Genomic DNA, 24,766 nt, shown 5'->3' with positions numbered 1-24,766 from the left:
CTAACAATATACAAAAAAATTAAAAATAGCTAGACACTCCACAGCATGAAACACATCAGCTTGCTGAAGTGCTTTAGGTGTCTGGAGTCTGTCATAATCGTGACAGTTTATAAAAGTGCCGAATTTAATAGAAATCTTCACTTTAAAAACAGGGGGTAGAAGCACCACTCTAGCTGTCAGTCAGTCAGCCAGGAATGTTTTCTTACACTTCCATTAGCTCCACAGAGCTAACAAAACTGACAGGTGTGCTGTGCTTTTCCCATTCTCAATTGCAGCTCAAAGAGAAGCATAGGAAAGCCGCGATTGTGCCTGCGACTCTCGTACAATGAGAAGCTTCTGACTGATGCACTTTCAGTCTGTGCTGGGAAAAGAGGGGATGGTTTGCGAGGACCGCAGACATCAGATCTGCAGCTTTAGTGAGCTGTTTATCCGTATACTCTCAAATTAAACCTGCAGACAATAATGCATGCATGATATAATTGGGGGTATATCTGCTTCGTTTAAGAATTACAACAAAAAATCAAACTTATCAATTGAGTGTTTCATAAAATATAGATAATAATGAGTTTAATTTAACATTAAACATTGTTTTTCAACGTATAATAAGCTAAATATAATAAAAAAACTCATTTTTTCCAGTATACCATACACTAACAAATGAGACTTTCAATTGAAATAATAAACTGTAAAAAAGATCGAACACAAATCCGAAGTATGACGGCGCGTCGGCGCACATCTAATTCAGATATAATGAAGATGACCCAAGTAACTATCTCATTAGTAAGGCATTGAAAAGTGTTCTACATGACAATCATTCAGATATTGAATTCTATTTGTCTTATAGAGATGGGCCAGTATAGTCTATCATTACCTTACAATGAAGAAAAAAAAGGCATAATCTATAGATAATAAAAGATCCTCTACTAGAATGTCTTTGGCCTTCATTTAATATTATTGAAAAAAGGATTTCAAATGATTTAATATTTGGGGTAAAGTAGTAGGAGGACTTAACTTATGTAAAATATTCTAGTTTTGTAATATCTTTATTTTATATATATATATATATATATATATATACACACATTTTTTTTGATAAATTTAACATGAAAAAAATTATTCACTAAGTTTATTGAAAATTATTAAATAATTTGAAAACCTTATCCAGCAATATTAGATTGAGGGCTGTAAAACTATATATAAAGTAAAGCTAGGTAATACGGGACATTTCACCCCAGATAAGTAGACTGAAGGTCATTGACATTTGTTTGGTTTGTTTCAATGAGGTGTTTCGTAAATCAGTTTCATGCTTAGTAAATAAATACCTTGTTGAGGGTCGGTGTAGTCCACAGTATAGCCTTCAAGCTGCATCAATTCCTGAGGCTCAGCTTTCTTTTCCCTGTAGCTACACATTGCAAATGTGTATTGACTAACCTGCATGACAAGTGTACACAATGTAATTAAGAATTGTACGTTCCTAGCGGAGTATTAAGTGCACTGGCACACTTGTTAGGACATTGTTATGGACGTTGACATCTTTTCCAGCTAAATAGGAAGCAAAGAAATTGGAGGTGCTACAGGCCCTGGTTGTGATATCAACCAGTAATCAAATGTTACAGTAATCAATAACACAGTACTTCCGACAAAACATTTATTGTAAATTATTAAATACTGTCCAACCACTTCAGAGTGTCCCTTGGTTTGAGACAACCTAAGATCAGTTGGTTAGAGAATTATCAAGGCAAACACAAGTGCTATTTACAGACATCCGTTGTGATTGTTCCTTATTTAGAACTTTGGCCAAAAATATATATTTTTTTTAAATGTATATAAATCAAAGCTTCTGGGACCCTATGCTATTCTAAACATTGATAAAGTAGCAGGTTATGTATGTTGTAGTTTTTCCAATATTTGACGATCTATGTTTTGGCACACCTGGTTTATTACATCTCCTGGAATATACCAGGTTAAATATGCATGTGAAGTCACTCATTACAGGTTTTACTTTATTTATGCAGTTTATTTCTCTATTTCCTATCTGTTTACTGTTTCAATATATAAAAGAAATAAAGCAAAAATTTGAGGTCTGACGGTTCAACTCCAGTCAAGAATTTATTATAAGGTGTTGAGTATATATTTCGTGAACGGTTCTTTCCCACTTAAGGTCTAATGTATGTTATTCAGAACCAATCTAGGGCTAATTTCAATGTATTCAGAGATGTCTCATTTACAATTATAGTTTGGCTTGCTCAATTTAGATTATACCAAATTCTGTGAATGTCAATTGCATTTGAGTCTCAAATTGTTCCGACTATTTTTGACTATTTTTGTAAATAACCCATAGAAATATATTTTTTATTGTCACGATGTTTAAAAATACATTGTAGAGCAACAAAAGGATTTAAGGCATTGTCAAGAGAATTGTACAGATTGTCAAGAGAATTGTAGTTCCAAGCTGAGAAGATGCAAGTGTCCCTCACATCCTTGGAAACATAGAATTTAAAATATACAGTGAGGGAAAAATGTATGTAAACCCCTGCTGATTTTGAACATTTGTCCACTGACAAAGAAATCATCAGTCTATAATTTTAATGGTAGGTGTATTTTAACAGTGAGAGACAGAAAAAAAAATCCATGTAAAAAAAGTTATAAATTGATTCGCAAGTCAGTGAGTGAAATAAGTATTTGACCCCTATAACTTAGTACATAATGGCAAAACCCTTGTTGGCAATCACAGAGGTCAGACATTTCTTGTAGTTGGCTGCCAGGTTTGCACACACCTCAGGAGGGATTATGTCCTATTTCTCTTTGCAGCTCCTCTCCAAGTCATTAAGGTTTGGAGGCTACAGGACCTTAACGTGCTTCTTCTTGAGCCACTCCTTTGTTGCCTTGGTTGTGTGTTTTGGGTTATTGTCATGCTGGAATACCCATCCACGACCCATTTTCAATGCTCTGGCTGAGGAAATTAGGTTCTTACCCAAGATTTGATGGCACATAGCTCCTTCCATTGTTCATTGACACGGTCCTGTGCCCTTAGCAGAAAAACACCCCCAAAGCATAGTGTTTCCACCTCCATGTTTGACGGTGGGGGTCGTGTTCTTGGGGTCACAGGCAGCATTCCTCCTCCTCCAAATCCAGGGAGTTGAGTTGATGCCAAAGAACTTAATTTTGGTCTCATCTGAACACACTTATGCCCAGTTCTCCTCTGAATCATTCAGATGTTCATTGGCAAACTTCAGATGGGCCTGTACAAATGCTTTCTTGAGCAGGAAGACATTGTGGGCCCTGCAGGATTTCAGTCCTTTAGGGCGTAGTGTGTAATTGTTTTCTTGGTGACTATGGTCCCAGCTGCCTTGAGATCCTTAACAAGATCCTCCTGTGTACTTCTGGGCTGATTCCTCACCATTCTCATGATCATTGAAACTCCACGAGGTGAGATCTTGCATGGAGCACCAGACCAAGGGAGACTGACAGTTATTTTGTGTTTCTTCCATTTGCGTATAATCGCACCCACTGTTCTCACCAAGCTGCTTGGCGATGGTCTTGGAACCCATTCCAGCCTTGTGTAGGTCTACAATCTTGTCCCTGACATCATTGGACAGCTCTTTGGTCTTGGCCATGGTGGAGAGTTTGAAATCTGATTGATTGCTTCTGTGGATAGGTGTCTTTTATACATGTAATGAGCTGAGATTAGGAGCACTCCCTTTAAGAGAGTGCTCGTAATCTCAGCTCGTTACTTGTATAAAAGGCACTTAGGAGCCAGAAATATTGCTGATTGACAGGGGATCAAATACTTATTTCATTAATTGACATCTAAATCAATTTATAACTTTTTTAACATGGTTTTTTTTTTTTTTTTGTTATTCTGTCTCACACTGTTAAAATACACCTACCATTAAAATTATAGACTGATCATTTCTTGGCCAGTGGGCAAACATTTAAAAACAGCAGGGGATCAAATACTTTTTTCCCTCACTGTTTAAATCATTCCAGTATGTACCTGAACAAGGACAAAGTACCGTTTCTTCCATCGTTTCCAAACTTTCTGTCCCAGAGCATACAAATACCTAAAAACAAAAAGACAGAATTGTAAATGTATACAGTGGAATGGATATTCAAAACCATCATTTTTTGCAATTTCCCAGTCTATATCTATTATAAGGAAGACGTGCAAAAGAAGAGATGAATAATCACATTTGCAAATGTGTTAAATGTTTGGCTAACGCAGCGCTGAAAGTCATCTGGAAATGAATTTAAATGTTTAACAGGGTGAGATCAACATCTTTTAACATACAATTAATTATGATATACAAAAACTTTACAATTGCAACACTCACAGTACCACGATGAGAAGATCTATAATAACATTTAAAAAAAGAGAATTAAAATAATAGTTTTTTTTATGCCCAATAAAAAATATTTGCTTTGGATTCTGCCAACAAATGTATTGAAGGTATTAAACAAGGTAATTTTTTTGATTGCAGTAGGCATGACTTATACATTGTTCTACTTTTTTGTAATTTATCTCATGCGATTTTCCACTTACTTTACTTGAGCCATTATCACAAGTCAGCTCCTGGATTTTACACACTATTCTTTTAGATTGTTCCCATCTACCTTTTCCTATATAAGTTTTTAGTGAATCCTTATTATTTCCAGTTGTAGCGACTTCGTGTCAGTCGGACTCCCTCCCCCCTGTGTGTTACATTACTTATACCAGTACGTGTTTTCTTTCTATGACTTACACAATGTAATACATGTGCCCAATTGACTTTAATTTGAAACAGCAAAATGTACCAACTAACACATTACCACATTCGCGTTACTAGCGAATATAGAAGTCAGTAGTATTGGTATCAGCATGAATGAAACATTCAGAAACAGAATACTTCTAGTCACCTTGAACCACATGAACTGCTCAATACTTAAAATGCCACTTTATAGGCAAAATAAGAAATAAACATGCAAACACACTAGAAGAATATTCACAAATGTGCGTTACATTAGACAGACCAGATGAAAAGAGTGAATGCCAAAAAAATACGCACTCCTACTCTTCCTTTTCATTCTCAAAGTGTTCCAGCTTAGAACACAGTCAGGTACATCGCCAATAACTAAATATAAATTAGAACACTATGTTCACACAAGGACAGTCACTGTAGGAACTGAACCGTCAATGGGCTGCACACATTTCTACCAGTCCGAACAATTTGTTTGTAAGCTCACCCGGCATCATCTTCATTCACTCATGTAAATCATTTTTATATTTCGTGAAAAGGGCACACTTAAAAAACAAAAAAAAACAAGCAAACCACAGGTCACATGTCCACTACCCATATCGACACATATATAGGTTCAATTAAATAAGATGTAACACACATTAGTGTACATTACAAAGACCATGCGCAAAACATCATAACCCCAAAATATCAGGTTTGAAATGAAGCAACATTTTCTGAGACTGTGCAGTGACAATGACTATTTGATTGCATCTTACCTGCAAAACCAACTATGAAACAACTTAAATGATGCAGATTTGAGAAGATTTTAGAAGATTTCCAACAGAGGTCACAAAAACTCACAGAATAAACCTTTTATGTTAATGATGTTCTCAAACATTATTATTATTATTACTGATTTTTATTTAGCAGTGGTGTAGGACAGCTCAACAGTGCAGCTCTCTGAATTCTTAGGATGGATCCTATGTTCAATGAACATTTATGTTTTAACCATAAAGTCATTAAACTTGCAGCTCCCGAAGCTGAGATGGAAAAGTTATCTTAGATTCCACCAAACAGTAGACTTGAACTTTGTTGTGCTTTGAAACTGCAGTTTCATATCTATTACTTTGCCAAGTATACATTTTTACCAGCTGACATGACCCACAGGAGACGCATTTAGGTGCAACGTAAATATACAGTGAGAAGGGCATTTTATAGCATGGAAAAAAATATATTTTCTTACAAAATTATTTTTTTTATGAAATGGATTTCAGTAAACCATTAAGACATCACAATATACTTGTTACTGGCATTTAGTGTAATAAGGGAATTTAAGAGCATTTAAAAAAAAAAAAATCTTTTATGATTCAATAGTCTGGTGGTTTCAACTAGTATTAACACATGTTAACACATTTAGAAAAACCATATGCTAAAATGCACTGTGCCAATAGAAATTTATTTTCCCAAAGGTGGTTAAGTCATAACTTTAATCAGACAAACTAATCCTCTTTTTCCATGTTATGACAATACAAGATAATTTTCCACTACGCAGAATCTTAAATCCAGGTTGTATTCCTAAACGTTACTGCGCCAAGTTAGATAACCAATGCTTGGAAGGTAACTTTAATTAAACATCAGACTATAGCACCAGACCTTTAAACAAAGCATGCACCATAATATAAATGCAAGTAAATGACAGAAAGTAAACAGTTATTATAATAAATTCGTAGTATTATACAATATAGTAATGTAATATACCTCAAGAGAAAATACTGAATATAAAAAATGTGTACATTATTATATAGCATTACATAATATTTGACTTATTTACACAGACACAGATGAACGGAACATTGTATATTAAAAAGGACACTCAGAGGAAATAACAGTACAATTCTACGTATCTATTGGAATTGACATTGGCTAAGTTCTAAGTGCTATTCCTATTTAAACAGAGCCAGTCTTGGTTCTTATTAACAAACTAATGGAGGCAAAGGCAATTGTAAGAAAGTATGCTTTTAGACTCATTCAATCTCCCCATGTTACGGCTTTTGAAGAATATTTTAGCCTTACCAAGTCCCAGGTCCAACAATCTCAACGCATGCCTCAAAACAGCAAAGCTTTGTTTTCTTAGACGAAAGGAGAATGAAAAGGAATATGGCAATTTATTTTGTGCAGAGGCCATGCTGTGATAGTTCATGGTTATACGTCAAGATACAAAATCAGGACTAATGAATAGTTGAAAAACATAATTGTGTACAGAATACTGAACTATTCCGCACTGAAAAAAAGTGTAAAAGGGCAGTTGTTTTTCATAGACCTTTTTTTTTTTGCTTGTGGCATGTGTGTGTCTGTATCCCACTACCACCCCCCCCCGAGCAAAGAATGAATTAATCAACATCATAGACCTGTTTTTACAAGATTTCCTTAAGTTCACACAATATAAAGAAAGTATGGAAAGGGAAAAATCAACTTTAATATATCTAACCAGTTTGCCCAGCAAAGGGCTTTTTTTTTTTTTTTTTTTTTTTTTTTTTTTTTTTTTTAGATCTCAGTCAAGGTTGGAAGAGCAATTAATGCAGTCTCAAAAATCTGGGTCATTCTGATGGAGTTCGGTTAACATGTGGCAGAAGTAATCATCCACTTGTGAAAATGATTTTCAGTTCATTCTCAAACACCTTTCAAATACTCATGATCCCATTTAACTGACAACAATACAGGCTATAGGGACCAAATGCCCAGAGGCACTTTCAGTCAGTGTTGTACGTTGAGCTGGAAGTATAAAAAGAACTCTTCCTTAGACTACATTCTTTCTTTTATCTCTCTACATAAGATTAAGCCATTTTTTCTCATTCAATTTAGGAATGAGAGAATCTGTTCAATCAAGAAAACAATGTGGTCTATGTTATTCACAGCAAAGCAGCAAACACATTCGTACTTTCTACACTTTTCAAAAGAAAAATAAAATAACCTCTTATTAAATAATAATAAATAATTATAAAAGAGTCAATACTACGAGCATCCTATATGTTTTTGGTTTTCTTCATAAACATGGAAATATTTAAAAATATTACCCACTGTAATTAAAAAAAATAAAAATCGTCCATACAAAAAGTGCCTTAAATATAATACAGAGATTTCCAATCCATAAAGTTAATTTCGTGTTATTTTCCAAAGTTTAAAGGACTAAATTAAATCTGAAAAATGAAAGAAACCAACGTTACGTAACATAGCTGGATATAGTCGCATGTGAATTGAACCAGTTCACATCATCAACAGCTTGCCATTTTAGAACCCATGGTAACTATGTAACGAGAATTAACATTCCAAAGGTTTGTCATGTGGAGATGGAAAGTCATATGAAATTTATTATTGGCAAATACATGCGCAAAGCTTATTGATCACGACAAAACTAGGGCAGTTCTGGAGTTATGGGATAAGCGGCTGGCTTCATGCTAACAGAAGGTTTGTATACATTTATGGAGAACGCTAGTGCCGTTTAGGGCAAAGATCTAACAGAGGGAACTTTCTGTTGATTTCCATGGTGATTGCTTCTTATTTAGAACACGGCCCCAGAATATGACCTACCTTTGCCGTGATAAATATAACCCACTTCAAAGTGCTATATGGGTTTCAAAAGCAACTGTGAGCACATTAAGCATTTCAGATCATCACCTCTACACAAAAAAAAAAAAATAACCTACAAAAATGTTATTGGTAAAAGTTGCAGACAGAATGTAGGAATAAAAATAAAGTCACAAGTCATTTTATCACTAGATTTTAACCATTTTTATGTTTTACGGCAACCTTGTTTTATACATGCACACAGAGCCATTTATCCAGTGTTTTTAAAAGTAAAATTCTAAATTTTGTAGGATTGGGAACAAAGCAAAACAGCTAAATATTTCATTGAAAATGTTTAAGATTTAGATTTCAAAGGACAGGACTCATTTCCAGTGGCTCTGTAATGATATAGTCAACTCAGCAAGATTTGCCTTTGGCAAATTCTCTCCCGCTACCACCCTATTGACACCGGGAAACATGCTGTTAGGCTTAAGTCACATCTCGACAGTTGTCACTACTGCATGAAACCCAGTGCAGGTTAAATTGTGTAAATTGCTTAAAGAACTAGGTGAACGTACTGGGTAATTGTAGTGTTACAAAACCATGAGAAGAGACAGATAGAAATAAAAACAAAAATTAAATGACAATGTACATTAACTAAATACTACACTGCAATAAAAAAAAAAGTGTGAAATGCAAATTGTGTAAGAACGTGGAAAATACAATTTCTTTATGTAATATTATTCTATGACTTATTCTATTCATCATGTATTGTACAACGCTAGAGAATTATATTGATGCCATAAAGGTAACGACATAAATAGATGCATCGCCGACAGTCATATTAAGTTCATTGACTCAGAGTTTACGCCATACATTTTGTTTGTTCTTGAATAACCACGGAGAGCTTGTGAGACGCCTGGTACAAATGATAAATGAATTGACTTGACCCCGCTGTAGTCATAGAGTGAGTCTCTTCACTCTAGTTTGCCTTGCAATACATTATACATTTTGCAATCACCCGATGTATTAACCCAATGAGTAGACCCTAGCCAGGAGGCCAAAGCCCCGAACATAGCTCTCAGTGCACGTGATTCTTATTGACAATCATTGCAGTGTTGGTGCAGTAAGATCCATCCTTCCTGTGAATAGACCACCTTTTATTTATCAGTCCTATTTATCAGTCCTTCTTTATAATTCTAATGGCAGTTATAACCCTATAATTCCAGTATCTTTCAGTTTACATGGTGTACAGTTTAAGTGCTAGATTCCTACCACTTGGAGATTCACTTTGGACTGATCTGCAATTCGGAGTTGGCGCTGGTTAAGGGTTTGGCAGAATTTCTTAAATCCGAGCCGAAATATATTTAAATTACAGACCAACAAACGCACAAACTTGTTCTGAAATCTTCACTGGCACCAAAAAAAACAAAAAAAAAAACAATGAGGATTAATGGAAAAAAATATGATTTATGGACAAAAAAATATATTATTGGTGGCTAGGGGACAAACACTCAATGTTGATTTTATTCAAAGGGAGTAATTTTCATCTTATTATCTCGATTTAATTTTTACTCATGAGCAGGATATCTCCTCCAGTCTGGTTTTGTATGTTACAATACTTTTATATTTTTTATTTTTCAACACTTCAACTTTGATTTAGTGTTGCGTTATGCAGGCCAATATTGGTTTTCCAGGACCGGCAACTTTCCTCTTCATTAAGCAGAATGTATCATCTTCAACTGTGTTAGTGAATGAAACACTTATGCAATTGATTGACATCAATTATGCACTAAAACTGCACAAGGAAAAGAGTTATCTAATATTGTGGTCATGTCCGAGAAAGCATCTTGGATGTAAGGACAGAGTGTGCCCCGAACTTCCACCGTTAGTGACCCGATTTCACAATAAAAACACATTCAGGAGAGCAATACAGCTCCAGTAATGTTTACAATTTTGTTTTAATGGTAATTATGTTTTGTTATTTAGTGAATAAACCTTAAAGTACAAGCAAAGTTAAGGTGAGCAGCAGGTGATAAGATAAGAGTAGAGTCTGATGCAACAATGGTGCTCAAGCCAAATAAAAAATGTAAATGTACTCAAAAAAAAAAAATCAATATATCTGAATTAAAAAAAAATGAAAGGGACATAATAGCCATTACAACAACTTTATCTTAATGAAGCAGTTTGGGAGATAAGACCATGCCCCCCCCCCCCCCCCTCCCTCCCAGTCTCACTGCTTAATTCTCAGCCATTTAGGAGTTAAATCACCTTTATTTCTGTGAAGCTGCCTTAGTAACACTTCTCCTGGTTCCTTTAGAAGTTTTTATCTCCTACTTTTTTTTTTTTTTTTTTTAAATTCTTTATTTTATTAAGGCATATATAAAGGGTACAAAATGAAGAAAAGGGAAATGCAGGGGTGTTCCATATTAATGGGATGGTAGAGAGACAGTATTTAATTACATTTCCAGGTAGTAAGTGCCTCATTTTTCTTTTGTATGACATTCAATATGAACAGGAACGTTATTTAAACAGTATAAATCAACATAAAGCATGATGTCAGAAATTAGCGTATTAAACTGTTGAGTGATATTTTAGTGGTGGATCGTCGACGTTAATACCTAACAAGAAGTGACCCTATTAGGCTAGCGATTTTAAGCAGAGGTATATTATAACGTCTTGTTATGTGGTGTATGTGTAATGGGCTTCCGTGGCAGTCGAGGTATGATGAGTGGGTTCCTGGTGGTGTCTTGTCAGGGGTCGGCTGCCTTCGTGGGACGTGTCGTCTGGCCACCCATGAGGGGTTGAAGGGTGGGTAAGTCAGTGGTGCAGCGTGTTTGTAGGCGTGTGCCTCTTAGGTAAGTGGTTGGTGAAGGGCGGTGGCAGAGGCCCCTGTCGTTCTTGTGTTCCCCTAACCTATGGGGAGACGGGGGGGGGGAGGGGAGATTGTGGTTGGAATTAACGGGTTCGTCTGTTTGTGTGTCAGCGTTGGTGGAATATCTGGCGGTGTGTGCCATGAAACATAAAACACAAAGTTAAAACATGAAATTAAACCAAAACTAGGTACATTAGAAAAGAGAGAAGAACATGGAATATTCAGTTGCTACAGTCCGCTTTGCAGGGTGCCACTATATTGTGGCTCGGTGGTATATAATTATTTCTTTCTTTGTCGCCAACATTGAGGAGGTGCACTAAAGTAGTGCCATTCAAGCTGTGATTAAGTCACTGAGTCTTGATCCTGAGATGGGTTGCGGTTCCGAGCTGGGACAAAGGGTGTCACATTGGGTATGTCCCATTGGTGGTGTGTTGCCGGTCTCGGTGGAGTTCTAGCGCCTCTCATCAGGTCCAGGGCTGTGAAGAAGGTGGGGGCATCCGTTGGAGAAGACGCTGTGTGCACCTTTCTGTCTTTGATGACCATAAGGGTTCGGGACGCCGACCAGCGGTAGGCCACGCCAGCCTCTCGCAACTTAGTTGTAATAGGTTGCATGGTTTTTCTCCAGTGAAGTGTTGCCCTGGTGACATCCTGGTAAAATGTCAGCTGGTGTGATTCGAAGTCCATGGGGGCCCGTTCTTGGAACGCTTTCATGAGCTTTTGTTTGTCTGTAACGGTTTGACATTTGAGAATAATATCCCTGGGCTGGCTCGTTGAAGCACGTTGTGGTCTATTGACCCTATAAGCTCCGTCCAGCGGGATTTGTTTAGCTTGTTTGGCGGGTAGGGATGTGGCCATCAGCCGCCTAAGGAAGTGCGGCAGTTCCTCCGCGGACACCGCATCGGAGACTCTGCGGATTTTTATATGTTTGCGCCTGCTCCTGTCATCCAGGGTGTCCACTCTGTGCGTCAGAGAGGAGTGCAGAGTTCTCATTTGTTGCACAGTGTCCCCTAGGGCTGCCAGGCTCTGCTTGAGATCGATCACGTCTTCCTCCGTGACTTGTACACGGTCAGTGACCGCTTGTACTTCAGTTTTTACTAGGGCGATGTCTGTGTCAAATAGTAGCTTGATTCTATCGTAAAGGTCTGCAATGTCCTTTTTAGTGGCGTGTGCTGGGCTTGGGGACTCTATTACAGCGGCTGTTGCTGTGTCTGGGTTCTTGCTGCCTTTCCCCTTCCCCTCTTCAGGCTCCTGAGGCTCTATGGTGTCTGGGACGGCTGGGGGTGGTGAGAGTTCTGCCGTTTTGGGCCTGGAGCATTTGAGGAGCGTCCCTATATCTCTCGCCTCTGGGATGGGTGCCCCTGTCTGTTTTTGCGTTTTTCGGCCCATGATTGGAGTGTCAGGGTCGTTTTGGAAGGGGTGTATGTACTCACTCCAGTCTGCGAGGAGCTCGGCGTGGTAAGTTGCGGCCTTCAGGCTTTCAGACCGGAGTTTCTGCCGGGTCTTGCGGGGTGGAGCCGAGGCGGATCCGAACCGGAATGGCATGGGTCGATGCAGCAGGGGTTCCCCTTCCCGCTGTAGGCGTTTGTAGTCGGCGGCTTGAAGTTATTTTCGCCGTTTTCGGCGTTTTTAGGCAGTTCGTAGCGGAGCTGTCTGCAATGGCGTCTAGGCTGTAGCGGTGCCAGGCCACGCCCCCCTATCTCCTACTTTTTAAATGTAACTTTTATCACACACACGAGGCTCATGCAGGCTCTAGAAGACGATTAACAGTAGCAAATAATAAAAATGCTAAAATAAACAATGTGCAAGTCACATGCAGAGAGGTGTGACTAGAGCACCATAGACAAAGTGATTTTACTACTCAGTGACCGAGAACTGAACTATGGGACTGAAACACAAACTATACACCATCTCCATCCCATTAAGCTAACGTTTCTTTGGTGCCTATAGTGTCCCTTTAAGGTTCATTAAATAAAATACATTTTTGAAAACAAGTTGTAATTTAACTGTGAATAGATTTGAAATCTGTAATAAAATCACTACAGTATAAGGCTCAAAATAGTTACCCTTCTTTATAGAATTAAATAATGCTTTTACCAGGGTGGTATTTTTGTGTCAAGCTAAATGAGCTGCAAAACAGGCATTGCATCTTATTATGTGTGCTAATTTTACAGGGAACAAAAAAAATTACAAAATAAATAAATATATATATACACACACACAGACACAGTGTTCAAGTAGAGATTGTAGCCGTATTAGTCCAGTGATGTAATTGAATTGAATTCTATGTGTCGTCTTGCTCACAAATGCTTCAGACTTGGGAAAGGGAGGATCTCCCGAAAGCTTGTCATTAAAAAAATGTGTTAGTCCAATAGAAAAGGTATTACAAGATACAGATTTTATCTGTTTTTTACATATATACACACACACACTGCACTCTTCTGGACAGCGATCTCAGATGTCCCAACTGGAATGCCTCTCAGTTTATAATGTCCCTGCTAATATCTTGCAGCCGGCTACTATGTGCTGGATTATCTATGAGGCCTCTTTGCACAATTTGCACCTTTGGTATTATCTGGTGTGGTAGACCCATGCTTCTATTGACCTGGTGTTGAGTGCCTGTTCCTGAGCTGCTTCTATTAGGGCCTCAGTGCTGTATTTCAGTCCTGCGTTATCCATCCAATGGTATGATTTTGTTATTTAAGATACATCCACTTTCTGCTGGTGGTACACTGCATGTAGAAGTTTGTCTTCCCAAAGAACCTCCTCCTTTTCTGCATCTTATTTTTGTCTCAGGCATTCTCTTGGCAATGTATCTTTGGTAGCCATCTTCACAATGTACTTATGGATGTTCTGTGTTTCATACAGGACAGTGGCGTTGACACTCATCAGGCCCAGATCTCCTTCCTTCAGACTGGTGTACAGTCTCTGGGTGCTGGATTTCAGATGGAGTCCTCCTTTCATAGTGAGTAGTTTCTGGGTTTTGACATTCATGGTGACCAGCCCATCTCTTGGCCAGGTTATTATTCCAACTGTGTGCCTGATGACTGGTATGGCATATGTGTTGATGGCTTGGATCTTGTTCTTTCCATTGAACTGGGACTTCAGGGCCTGTCTGACTCTTTGGACGTACTTGGATGTTGCTATCCTCTTTGCCTCTTCCTCATGGTTGTCATGTGTTTGTGGTACCCACATGCACTTGTACCTGTTCTTTAAAACACCTATCTGACCTTCTGGTACTTGAACTCTTTCTGTCCTGATCTTCTTCCCAATTTGTGCTATGATCCACCCACATATATCTAGTCCGAATTACATTCCGATGTCCTTGCCATTGTCCTACTCACCTTTGGCATACTGTTGTTCATGTAGAGTAGGTGGATGATGGTATCTTCACTCTTAAACCTGTATATGTATCCACTCTTCATGATGATCTGGCTAAGGGGGTTGAGGCCAATGCAGAACAGCATTGGGGATAGGGCATCACCTAAGTATATGACACGTTTGATGTACACTTGTCCTGGAATTGGCTTTTAGAGTTGTTTTCCACTTGCCCATCAGGTTCTTGTCTGGTTGATCTTGTATAGAACATACTAGTATCCATGTGTGTGGCATTGTGTAATAGGTGTTCTTGTACTCAATCCAGCCTGTGCACAGCTTTGTCTCGTGTCTCATCTTAAAATCCTGTGTGACTGCTTGGTATATATATATATATATATATATATATATATATATATATATATATATATATATATATATATATATTTATTAATATTTTAATGTAGTTGAACATAAACCATGGACAGTAAACAAAAGTTAGAGCACTCAACCATTTATGGAAAGATATTTATTTGTCCCCAATATACACCTGTGTTTTCACAAATAAATTACAAAATATTTGTCTTCACCAAATACAACCATTTACAAACAATCATTTAAGCACATTACTGTCAATATTATACTGCAGAATATTAGTTTATGCTTTGGCAGATGCACAGTAAATACATACTACATTATAATTGTTCCTAAAGACAAAAATCAAATCTTATCAACTTCAGAATTTAAGTAAGTTTCAAGTAATACAATCTGTAATGTTTTGTGTTTAGGATTCCTGACGGTATGTTACCTGGTATGACTTCGCCATCTTGTGGACAAATGCAAATGGTACACAAACATGACCACGATCAATAAATGAGAATACAATTATATTATTATTATCATTTATTTTTAATACAACTGGCACAAGTAAAATACAAAGATACAATACATCTAAGAGACAATACAACATTTGAAAAAGAAATACAGAAGGAGTCGGGGCACCTATCAACCTATATACAGTGAATCCTTTAGACTGTAAGCTCGTTTGAGCAGGGTCCTCTTCAACCTATCGTTCCTGTAAGTTTTCTTGTAATTGTCCTATTTATAGTTAAATCCACCCCTCTTATAAGATTGTAAAGCACTACGGAATCTGTTGGTGCTATATAAATGGCAATAATATTAATAATAACTCTTTCCTTACAAGCACACATCTCTTTATCTGAATCCATATACAAATCTGGGGTACCCTCCCACTAGGGTACCCTCCCACAGATAAACATTAAGACCACAACTTAATATTTTTGCATATGTATGAACCTGAGCCTCGTCACGTGTTCTTGGAGGGGCCTGCTGGCCAGCCTCTTACCAAAAGACTATGGGCCCTTTAAAAAATGTGAACAGACTTGGTTCGTGGGATTTACATTTGGTTCGGGAACCGAACAGCCGCACGAACCGGAGACCACCCTGGAGCTTGTTAAGCCTAATTGCTACTTTGTAGCAATTTCCACCGCAGTGTTCTAAGTGTTCGTCTGGGTGGCCACAATTCCTATGGATGACCACGAGGTGTCGGCCATCTTGTTCCCACGAACGCAGGCAGTGGTGTTTGGGCATGAATCTCATGGAACTGAAAACGGACACAGAAACTCCCAAACACAGCTGGACTTCCAGCATCGCCTGCGTTCGGTTCTACAACACTTATAAAGGCGCTGTTTGGTGGACACGTTCCCACAAACAAGAGGATCAAGCTCTAAGACTATTGACTCTGTTTTGTAGTTTTTTTGTTTTTTTTTAAACTACCTAACTATACCGACCGCAAGCCCGGATTAGATTAAATTAGAGGGACAAAGGTTTAAAAATAATATCCGGATTCTCTGGAACTGTTTCGGGAATGGGATCATGCTGGTGGTCAGTCAAATTATGACTTCCAAGAAATTCCTGAACCCCTGAACTGCTGTGGGTGATTTTTGGATATGTTGGTCACCCAGATCAGGGCTATCAGGGGATGTAACTTTTGTGGGGATTTTGTGTTTTAAGGTATTTTGGGGGGGTTTGTAAAAATGTGTGTTTTTTGTGCCTGGAGATAATGGAGTTTAATACAGAGCTTGACTTAATTATCTCCCAGGCATAGGGGAGGGATTGACCTATTTTGTATGGGTGTCCTGGACTTGAGAGCCAATGTAATTGTGTATATGTTTTTACTGAAGTCTACTCTCAGGTGCAGGGGTGAGTGCCCCTTGCATGGGGACCTGCATATAAGGCCAGTTGTGGCTGCCATTAAACAGATTCATTTTACCCTTAATGAAGTCTAGGCTCATGTTTGGGGCATTGGAGAGCTACATTCACTCTGGGGATTGCTATAATCACTATACTCCCTTGAATCACAACAATTGCTCTTGTAAGAGCATCCTGCTTCGCTCTATGGACTAGGGGAGGTCTACCTACTGGAAGCTGGATCCTGGTCTTGGGTCCAAGGTGGATGGAAGACCGCGAGACCCCAACCAAGCTGCGGCGGGTTGTGGGGTTTGCGGTGGTTATGGTGTTCCAGTGCGGTGATTATGCTGCTCGTAAGTACTAGGAGGCAATGATTGATGGAGGTACCCTGTCGGAGTGCCAGGCGGTCCGTCACAGTAAGTTTTTTTTTTTTTTAATTATTGAATATTTTTAGATTCAATTTTAAAACAATGTAATATTATTAAACATTTAAATTTTATAATATTTTGATATTTTCTGTTTACCATCCCTAAGCATCGACCACAGAGGTGGAAGATCAAACGCTGCAGGCGGCGACAGACCATCCAGAGCTTTTGCCATTTCCCGACAGGTAGGGACTTGGACTCTGCCACAAGCCCCCAAGTCTGCGGTTATAGCCTGCACTTCACCCCTGCCTCGCAGCATCTCTCAACTACCTCCATGTGTTCCCGAGTCCTGGAGTTGGCTGATGCTGAATCTCTCATCCAGGACTCATTGCATTCCTGACATATTCCAGTTCTTCAACTTGCGCATTGCTATAAATTTTGCAGTACAGTACCAAAAAATTATGTATTAGGGGCTCATTTGCAAACCTTGCTGAATGGTGGGCATTCTTAATTTGATTATTTACAGCCATAGTGCCTACCTTATTTCCCCCGCTCTTGAATATGATTTATCTGGGGAGGTGTTGAATAGCGAAGGGGAGCAGAGCTTTAGTGGTAATCCTAACACATAGGTTGCTATATAGCATCTTTCCACGCGCATTACCTCATTACATTATTTAGACTGTTATACACCAACTAATATATCCTAATGCTCCCCTTGTTTAGTCTGTACTTTGGGTTAGGTTGTCTTCTCTGCATCTCATATCAGACACGTTTGCTTAGCTTGCTTACTTACAGAACGAACCACCCCCCCAAAAAAGGAGACATTTCTTTATGTTCCGCATGTACCATGTTTATTGATGTATATTAATCGAGTCTGTCTAGCCTCTATATTCTGAGCCTGTTTTATCTGTGTAAAGCACCACTGTCTCAATAAAATAAAAAAAAAGATTGAAAAATTATACCATACACAAGCATTCTCTAACAATTACTCAAGAAGCAATCTTATTACTAAATCTCTACCCTTATTGTGGGAGTTTAAAGAACGATATAATACATTTATTGTATTTTGAACCACTCATATTTAACCTAATAACATTTCACAACTATTTTTTATTGTAGCATAAAACAGAAATATATCTCAAAATACATTCAGCCTCTTCCTCGAATAGATTACAATAAAAACAGAATTCACTATATATATATGGAATATTGTCTGAAATTTTTATATTTTAAAATAATAATTTTAAAAGTTTTTTCCAAAAGGATTAAATCATTTGTAAATCTTTTCCACCAATATTAAATTAAGCCTAAGTAAGGATTGGTAATTAATTATCTCACTTACAGAAATGTTTTAGCTCAGTTTTATTTAGTGTCATATATTTTCATTTTGTTATTGTATAGGTGTTCTTTTTCAATAAGCAAAGAGGAAGGAATCATATGGAATTCTTTGACAAAGTTGGATTGATGTGCATATGTTTGCGTTAATCCCTATTTTTCTGACCAAGGTGAAATAAAAGATTGCCACATGTCAACATATAGGTTTGCTACAAAGTTTCATTTCTTGTAAAACCATTTCATTAAAGAAGGTCTAGAGTGGCAAGCACATAAAAAGTTTGGTCTACAGTGTCAAGTCTCTGAGTCACCACTTATCTATGATCTGTTATAATCAACAAAGAAATGACCCTGTCGGCTATGCTGAGCACCAATACTTCACCCAAAAGGCCAGTTACAGGCATGTAGCCCGTTTGAAGTGCTCATGGTCTACCCAGCCTTTGTGCCACTAATTGTCTCATCTCTGTTATGATGCAACAAGGTCAATTGTCAATAGGACTTAGAGCCAACTGGGGAGGTTAGAAGGATTAGCTGGGCAATACTTGAAAGGTAGTCTTTCAATGTATTTTGCAGGCAAGTTCATTGTGAACTGTGAAGCAGAGTGCTCTAATGCTAAATGTTGAGTAGAAGCAATAGTAAAAGATCCATGTCATTCTGGGAACCAATGAGGAAATTCTTAAATAATGTTCACCCATATCCTCCACTATTAAATCTGACCTTGGAGAAAGATGATTATAGCAAGCAGAAGCCATTGTGTCTTGATGTATATGAGAAGATTGGTAGGGCAACATGAAAACAGGCATTGAGTGCAGCAGTCTGCTAGCAATTAAAGTATAGTGCCAGGTACAATTGATTAACCACTCAGATGCACACCAGAAACTCTACAAGACAGCTGCATAATAAGAGAATATTACATGCACAGGTAGGTAAAATGGAGGAACACCAAACACCAGCTCCATAGAAAATTGAACAAGGTTCTGTCAAAAAAGAAAGGCTTATATTTTCCACCTAACTTATGTGCTCACTTATTTTTGGAATTGGTGTTGATGTTCCGGTATTGATTCCTGTTAGCTCCAGTGTCTCTCTCTCAACTTATTCAATAGTAGTGATGTACCGAACGGTTTGCTGGCGAATAGTTCCTGGCGAACATAGCATGTTCGCGTTCGCCACGGACGGCGAACATATGCGCGGTTCGATCCGCCCCCTATTCGTCATCATTGAGTAAACTTTGACCCTGTGCCTCACAGTCAGCAGACACATTCCAGCTAATCAGCAGCAGACCCTCCCTTCCAGACCCTCCCACCTCCTGTACAGCATCCATTTTAGATTCATTCTGAAGCTGCATTCTTAGTGAGAGGAGGGAAAGTGTAGCTGCTGCTGATTTGATATGGAAATGGATAGCTAGGCTAGTGTATTCAGTGTCCACTACAGTCCTGAAGGACTCATCTGATCTCTGCTGTAAGGACAGCACCCCTAAAAGCCCTTTTTAGGGATAGAACATCAGTCTGCTTTTTTTTCCTGTGTCATCTAATTGCAGTTGCCTGCCTGCCAGCTTCTGTGTCAGGCTCACAGTGGATACTGTGCCCACTTGCCCAGTGCCACCACTCATATCTGCTGTCACAATAGCTTGCATTTAAAAACAAAAAATTTTTTTTCACTGTAATAGATTGAATAGCAGTTAGTTGTCTTCAAGCGTCTGTGTGTCAGGCCAACAGCGTGTACTCTGCCAACCTCTGTCAGTGCACAGTGCCACTCATATCTGGTGTCACAATAGCTTGCATTTAAAAACAAAAAAAGTTTTTGACTATAATATAATAGCAGTCAGTGTCCTTCAAGCGGGTGTCAGGCCTACAGCGTGTACTCTGCCAACCTCTGCCAGTGCACAGTGCCACTCATATTTGGTGTCACAATAGCTTGCATTTAAAAACCCAAAAACATTTTTCACTGTTATAGATTGAATAGCAGTTAGTTGTCTTCAAGCAGGTGTGTCAGGCCTACAGCGTGTACTCTGCCAACCTCTGCCATTGCACAGTGCCACTCATATCTGGTCTCACAGTAGCTTGCACGCATAGTACCACTAATCCCCCAAAAAAATGACAGGCAGAGGAAGGCCACCCCTCAGGGGCCGTCGTGGTCGTGGTGCTGTGATTCCCTTTTGCCCTAGAATAATGCTCAGTTTTCAGAGGCCACGTACCCTGAACTTGCAAAGTTCTGAGGACATAGTTGACTGGCTAACACAGGACACCCAATCTTCTACAGCTTCCGCTCGGAACCTTGACGCACCATCCTCCTCCAGCTTATCTTCGGGCACCTCTCAAAATACCACTCACCTGCCTGCCACCACCACTAACACTAGCACCACAGCCGCTTCATTTTATCTGTCAGAGGAGTTATTTACACATCCGTTTGAAGAAATGAGTGATGCGCAACCATTATTGCCAGAGGATGTAGATAACAGGGATATTTCTCAGTCAGGCAGCATTACACACATGGACGTACGGTGTGATGATGATGATGATGATGTTGTACCCGCTGCTGCTTCTTTTGCTGAGTTGTCAGATACAAGTGAAGCGGTTGATGATGACGATGCGTCCATGGATGTCACGGGGGTGCCCGCTCGGCAAGAAGAAGAACAGGGCGAAAGTTCAGATGGGGAGACAGAGAGGAGAAGGAGACGAGTTGGAAGCAGGGGGAGGTCATCGCAAGGAGCTAGTGGCACAGTCAGACAGCATGCATCGGCACCCGGGGTCAGCCCGACAGCACGCCAATCAACGCATGCTGTGTCCACCACCAGAATGCCGTCATTGCAGAGCTCAGCAGTGTGGAATTTTTTTTGTGTGTCTGCCTCTGACAACAGCGATGCCATTTGCAAACTGTGCCAAAAGAAACTGAGTCGTGGGAAGTCCAACACCCACCTAGGTACAACTGCTTTGCGTAGGCACATGATCGCACATCACAAATGCCTATGGGATCAACACATGCAGGGGCGGACTGACAGGTCGGGCAGATCGGTCATGGACCGAGGGCCCGAGGCAGTCAGGGGCCCGGCAGCACAGTCATGCTCTGGCTGTGGAGATCAGAGATCTCCTCAGCCAGAAAACATTATTCCTCCGTTATTCCAGTGATATGCTGCAGGGCCCCTGCAGCATATCACTCTGTAGTTAACCCCCTTCCTCCCTCACCCGTTTCCTCTCTCAGGGAGACCTGGCAGTGAGTATTCAGTTCTTGCTGCCAGGTCTCCAGCCGTGCGGTGCTGTGTGTGTGAGGAGGAAGAGGCGGGGCCAGGAAGTGACATCACTTCCTGCCCTGCCTGAAGAGCACTGGACGATAAGGAGCTGGAGCAGCCTGGCATACAGCACAGGTAAGCTTCTTATAATTTTAATTCAGGTCAGCACCCCCCTGTTTCCCTGTACCGACATCAGCCCCCCCCCCAGTACCCATATCAGCCCCCCCCAGTACCCATATCAGCCCCCCCCAGTACCCACATCAGCCCCCCCCAGTACCCACATCAGCCCCCCCCAGTACCCACATCAGCCCCCCCCAGTACCCACATCAGCCCCCCCCAGTACCCACATCAGCCCCCCCCATTACCCACATCAGCCCCCCCCAGTACCCACATCAGCCCCCCCCAGTACCCACATCAGCCCCCCCCAGTACCCACATCAGCCCCCCCAGTACCCACATCAGCCCCCCTCAGTACCCACATCAGCCCCCCTCAGTACCCACATCAGCCCCCCCAGTACCCACATCAGCCCCCCCCAGTACCCACATCAGCCCCCCCCCAGTACCCACATCAGCCCCCCCCCCAGTACCCACATCAGCCCCCCCCCAGTACCCACATCAGCCCCCCCAGTACCCACATCAGCCCCCCCCCCCGTACCCACATCAGCCCCCCCAGTACCCAAATCAGCCCCTCCCAGTACCCAAATCAGCCCCTACCAGTACCCAAATCAGCCCCTCCCAGTACCCAAATCAGCCCCTCCCAGTACCCAAATCAGCCCCTCCCAGTACCCAAATCAGCCCCTCCCAGTACCCAAATCAGCCCCCCCTGTACCCAAATCAGCCCCCCTGTACCCAAATCAGCCCCCCCTGTACCCAAATCAGCCCCCCCAGTACCCAAATCAGCCCCACCAGTACCCAAATCAGCCCCCCAGTACCCAAATCAGCCCCCCTGTACCCACCTCAGCCCCCCGTACCCACCTCAGCCACCCTGTACCCACCTCAGCCCCAGTACCCATCTCTGCTCCCACCTCAGCCCCCAGTACCCACCTCTGCTCCTACCTCAGCCCCCCTGTACCCACCAAGGCCCCAGTATCCATCTCTGCTCCCACCTCTACCCCTCATTACCCACCTCAACCTCCTTTACCCACCTCAGCCCCCAGTACCCACTTCTGCTCCCACCTCAGCCCCCAGTACCCACCTCTGCTCCTACCTCAGCCCCCCTGTACCCACCAAGGCCCCAGTATCCATCTCTGCTCCCACCTCTACCCCTCATTACCCACCTCAACCTCCTTTACCCACCTTAGCCCCCAGTACCTACTTCCGCTCCCACCTCAGCCCCCAGTACCCACCTCTGCTCCCACCTCAGCCCCCCTGTACCCACCTCAACCTCCTTTACCCACCTTAGCCCCCAGTACCTACTTCCGCTCCCACCTCAGCCCCCAGTACCCACCTCTGCTCCCACCTCAGCCCCCCTGTACCCACCTCAGCCCCCAGTACCCACCTCAGCCCCCAATACCCACCTAAGCTCCTCCTCTACACACCACATCTCCCCTTGCACCCACCTCAGCCCCCTTTCTCCCTGTACCCACCTCGACCCCCCTGTACTAACCACAGCTCCACCTGCACCCACCTCAGCCCCCCTGTACTAACCACAGCTCCCCCTGCACTTGCCTCAGTTCCCGTGCACCTACCTCAGCCACCATTCCTCTTTGCACTTACCCCAGGATCTACCTATCCCTGTACCCACCTAATCCCCTATGCACCAACCACAGCCCCTATGCCTTCCAGTACCCACCACAGCCACTATGTCCCTCCCTGTGCCCACTACAGCCTCTATGTCCCATCCTGTGCCCACAACAGCCCCTTGTCTATCCGCACCCACCACAGCTCCTTCTGCACACACCACATCTCCCCCTGCACCCACCTCAGCTCTCCCTTTACCCACCTTAGCCTCCTGTGTCCCTGCACCAACCACAGCTTCCCCTGCACCCACCTCAGCCCCGTCTGCATCCACCACAGCTGCTCCTGCACCCACCTCACCCCCCCTGCACTCACCTCAGCCACCATTCCTCCCAACACTCACCCCAGGATCTACCTATCCATGTTTCCACCCAAGCCCCTATGCTCCCACCACATCCCTTATGCCACCTCCAACTACCATAGCTCCTATCCCTTTCAGTACCCACCACAGCCATTATGTCCCTTCCTGAGCTCACCACAACATCCATGTCCCACCTCATACTCTGTCCAGCCCCACCCCCACTTCAGTCCCCGTGCCTCCCTGCGCCAACCTCAGTCCCCGCGCCTCACAGTGCCCACCACAGCCTCTGTGCCTCCCTGCACCTATTTCAGCATTTATCCCCCTACACACACACACACTACAGCCACTATCCAACTTATAAACAGTAGAACCTCTATTATCCAAACATGCACACACTACAGCCCCAGTAACCACCAGATGCCTACTACAGATTCTATCCCACACACACTGCAACACAGCCAGCCCTCTCTACTCACATAATGCACTGAAAATAGCCCCATTCACACATGCAAAAACCCACAAGGAGCCTCACTGTATAGACACACCACAAGCAGCATCCCCAAACATACAAAATGACATGCAGCCTCCCTTCACATACACATCACAAACGGCATACCAACCATTGCAATACTGCACACAGCCTTCACACACACACAACTTTTACAATCTCTTATAAAGCGCCAACATATTCTGCAGCGCTGTACAATAGGTAAAACAAGAGAAAGGATTAATCTAACACAACACTTTGACATACAGGAACACATCACTAACCACATCCCCCACACACGCAACCCCACAAGTAGACTCCAAACACATGTGGCTAGTTTTAAGGTTGTACATGTGGGGGATGCTGCTTGTGATGTCCAAAGCGAAAGTAGTGGAAGTGTGTATTAAATTTGCTTTATTTTAATTGCTGGGGAGGCACGCCAGCAAGGGTTACTCCATCTAAATACAGTGTTTATTAAAACACTGGTTTTGGTTGGATTAACCCCTTAAAAGTAAATCTGGCCATTTTGGGGGGCACTCGGGGATGTGGGAGTCAGGGATGTGTGGCTCTCACACATCCATTCTGTGTGCTGGGCAGCCTACACATAATATATGTGTAAAAGCACCAGAAAGAAGGGGT

The 24,766-nt window shown here is 41.4% G+C and overlaps 1 protein-coding gene across 7 annotated transcripts in view; it reads right to left on the bottom strand.

Moving 5' to 3' along the window:
* Window positions 1-24,766, bottom strand: part of CADPS2 (calcium dependent secretion activator 2) — a 416,067-nt gene that overhangs the window by 199,067 nt on the left and 192,234 nt on the right. For all 7 annotated transcript variants that reach the window (XM_063446829.1, XM_063446831.1, XM_063446824.1 and 4 more), the window contains exons 9-10: window positions 3,998-4,064; window positions 1,323-1,431 (exon numbers count right to left, since the gene is read on the bottom strand). In XM_063446829.1, coding sequence (XP_063302899.1) covers window positions 1,323-1,431; window positions 3,998-4,064 — 176 coding nt within the window. The remainder of the gene's footprint in view (window positions 1-1,322; window positions 1,432-3,997; window positions 4,065-24,766) is intronic.

This window comes from Pelobates fuscus, chromosome 3 (genome assembly GCF_036172605.1).
Source record: "Pelobates fuscus isolate aPelFus1 chromosome 3, aPelFus1.pri, whole genome shotgun sequence".
In the NCBI taxonomy this organism is placed as follows: domain Eukaryota; kingdom Metazoa; phylum Chordata; class Amphibia; order Anura; family Pelobatidae; genus Pelobates; species Pelobates fuscus.
The sequence above is the reverse complement of the archived record's forward strand: the minus strand, read 5'-3'. Positions and strand labels throughout refer to the sequence as shown.